The sequence below is a fragment of the Bufo bufo genome, chromosome 7, assembly GCF_905171765.1.
Source record: "Bufo bufo chromosome 7, aBufBuf1.1, whole genome shotgun sequence".
NCBI classification, from domain to species: domain Eukaryota; kingdom Metazoa; phylum Chordata; class Amphibia; order Anura; family Bufonidae; genus Bufo; species Bufo bufo.
In genome coordinates this window covers 161,452,186-161,455,124 of record NC_053395.1, presented here as the reverse complement: position 1 = coordinate 161,455,124, position 2,939 = coordinate 161,452,186, and the positions used below count along the sequence as shown (strand labels likewise).

Sequence of the window (2,939 nt, the reverse complement as noted above, 5' to 3'; positions counted from 1 at the left end):
GAGAGTGATAGGAGACGAATTGATACAGGATATCCAATCTACATGGTTGCGCAAAACCTACTCAGGAAAAACTCACAGAGTTAAAACATAATGCTCAAGACAAAGCAATCCATCAGACATGTAATCATAAATACTTACATAGGGAGGGAAAAATAAGGGAGGGCAATACTCGCCTCCGTGTCTTTAATAAAATCATGACTTTACGTCATGAAATAGGAAAATCATCTGATTTTATTACAAGACCCGGAGGCTCCTATTGCAAGTTCAAAGTCTAAGACACGTTATTAATGATGGAAGAAAACACATGAGGACTTGGTCTAAAATAAAACTCCCTGAACGTGGAGACACTGGACCAATCCGCCAACTTCAAAATGTCTTCAAGTCTGGCCCCAGAAACCGCCAACGAGGTAGCAGATGCCACCCTAGCGGAATGTGCCGAAAAAAGAGAGACGTCCACGCCCGACAACTCCATGATCCACTTCATCCACCTCGCCAACGTGGGAGTAGTCACCAGAGCAAAAGGCCGAATCGTGGAAAGGAAGAGCTTCGGAAGCTCTCGAGATCTATAAGGAGAAGTGCGAACTTCATATTCCTTAAGGCACGCCACAGGACAAAGCGAAGGCGAAGCAGGAAAAACTGGATAGGAGACCGAGCGTATGTGGGTCTTAGTCCTCCTAGAAATGTCAAACGTGACCCCTTCCGGGGTGTAGGAGCGGGCATCATGATCCAGAGCCCTGACATCGGACACCCGCTTGCAAGAAATCAAACAGAGAAGAGTGACCAGTTTCGCAGACAACTGCCTAAGGGAGAGTTCAGAATTCTGGGGCCAAGCAGACAAAAAGGAGAGAACACGAGACACGTCCCAAGTGGTGGTGAACCTTGGTCTCGGAGGTCGAGACATACGCGAGCCGCGCATCAGCCGGCAGACCAAAGGGTGTTGACCCGCAGGCGTCCCGTCAAAGCCTTGGTGAGACGCTGAGATGGCAGATCTGAACAGGCTGATGGTGCGATACGCCTTGCCCTGGTCGAAGAGGGAAGACAGGAAATGTAAAATCTCCGTCACAGGTGCTGAAATGGGATCCAAGTCCCTAGCCAAGCACCAGTCAGCCCAAAACCCCCAGGCTGATCTATAAGATCTCCTGGTTCCTGGGGCCCATGCGTTCTCCAGAAGGACTTTAGCTGTACCCGAAACTCCCGGGACCTCCCAGGGTCCCCTGAAATCCGACACGCCAGCAGGCGCAGTGTCCCGTCCAGGAGAAGAGGATGTGGCTGGCGGCGAGGGTTGCGGAGGAGAGTCGGCGACGTCGGGAGAAGGCGAGGGATCTCTACCATCATCTCCAGAAGGTGGGGGAACCATGATTGGGAGCTCCAAAACGGGACCAGCAAGGTCAGTTCCGCGACACACCGGCGCACTTGAATGAGGGTCCGCGGAATCAGTTGGAACGGCGGGAACGCATAGAGGATCCCTCTGGACCAATCTTGGAGGAATGCATCCACGGCCTCGGCTTCCGGATCCGGGCGCCAGCTGTAAAATCGTGCCAGTTGCGTGTTCAGGCGCGAGGCAAACAGGTCGATACAGCAAGGTCCCCAAATCGACATCAAGGAGCGGAACACCGTTGGATCTAACTGCCAGTCGCTGGAATCCGAAAGATGACGAGAGCTCCAGTCCGCGTGGATGTTGTGAACGCCCGGAAGGTATTCTGCCAAGACCACCAATTCCTTGGATAGGCAATAGTCCCAGAAGTCCTTCGCCAACCGTGATAAAATGGTGGACCGGGTTCCTCCCATGCCGTTGATGTAACGTACAGCTGACACGTTGTCCATACGCAATTGAATGCAGGATCTGGCCGTGTCCCTCGTGAAGCTCTTGATTGCAAAAGAGCCCGCCAACAGTTCCAACGCATTGATGTGGAACCCCGTCTCTATTTCTGACCAGCCTCCGCCAGTCGTGATTCCCTCGCAGTGAGCCCCCCAGCCCGATAGGCTGGCGTCCGAGTCCACCACGAAATCCGGGCGCTGACCAAAAATCGCCTTGCCGTTCCAGGCATGCAAGTTGTGGATCCACCAGGACAGCTCCTCCCTGGTTTCCTCGTCCAAGGGAATCCAGTCCGCGTAGGAAGCTCCCTTCCGTAGATGAGCGATTTTCAGGCGCTGGAAAGCCCGGTAATGGAGCGGGGCTGGGAAGACCGCCTGGATGGATGATGCAAGAAGGCCTATTATCCTCGCCAGCTGACGTAACGGGATACGGGGGGACGACCTGGCTCTGAGCAGTTCTTTGCGAATCGACCGAATCTTGGCCGATGGTAAGCTGAGGGTCCCCGCTGTGGAATCCACCATGAACCCGAGGAACTCCATCTCTCGGGATGGAGAGAGACAGGACTTCTCCCGATTGAGCAGGAACCCCAGCTCTGAGAGCAGGTCCATGGTCCAGCGAAGGTGGTCTAGTAACACCGAACGGTCCTGAGCCATGATCAGGATATCGTCCAGATAAATGATGAGGCGAACTCCCCGACTGCGGAGCCAGGCCATGGCTGGACGCATCAGTTTGGTGAACACCATGGAGCCGACGAGAGGCCGAATGGGAGGCACGTAAACCGCCAAACGCTGCCCTGCCAAGAGAAACAGAGGAGATTTCTGGACGCGTCCTCTACCGGTACCGTAAGATAAGCGTCTTTTAGGTCCAATTTGACCATCCAATCGCCCATCTGCAGTAAATCTCGCAGTAAGTGGATCCCCTCCATTTTGAAATGGCGGTAAACGACAAACGCGCTGAGAGCGCGTAAATTGATGACGGGTCTCATCTGACCCCCCTTCTTTGCAACCAGAAAGATGTTGCTGATTACCCCGTAAGGGGGTCCCGGGGCTGGTTCTACTGCCCCCTTGCGGACCAGGTCCGACAACTCTGAGTCCACCAGAACGCGGTTCTGTTCTGACAACAC

General features: G+C 54.0%; 1 protein-coding gene across 1 annotated transcript; it reads right to left on the bottom strand.

Moving 5' to 3' along the window:
- Positions 1-271: 271 nt before the first annotated feature.
- LOC121008803 lies at positions 272-2,529 on the bottom strand. Its single transcript, XM_040441497.1, has 2 exons — positions 1,619-2,529; positions 272-1,553 (listed from the first exon to the last, which is right to left on the bottom strand). The coding sequence occupies exons 1-2, from the start codon at positions 2,527-2,529 to the stop codon at positions 272-274; spliced, it is 2,193 nt and encodes a 730-aa protein (XP_040297431.1).
- Positions 2,530-2,939: the final 410 nt, after the last annotated feature.

Excerpts from the sequence above, each read along its gene's own strand:
- LOC121008803 (XM_040441497.1), bottom strand. The coding sequence starts at position 2,529 with ATGGCCTGGCTCCGCAGTCGGGGAGTTCGCCTCATCATTTATCTGGAC. Across the intron at positions 1,554-1,618 it reads AGCGACTGGCAGTTAGATCC|TGAACACGCAACTGGCACGA; the intron begins AACGGTGTTCCG and ends TTGCCTCGCGCC.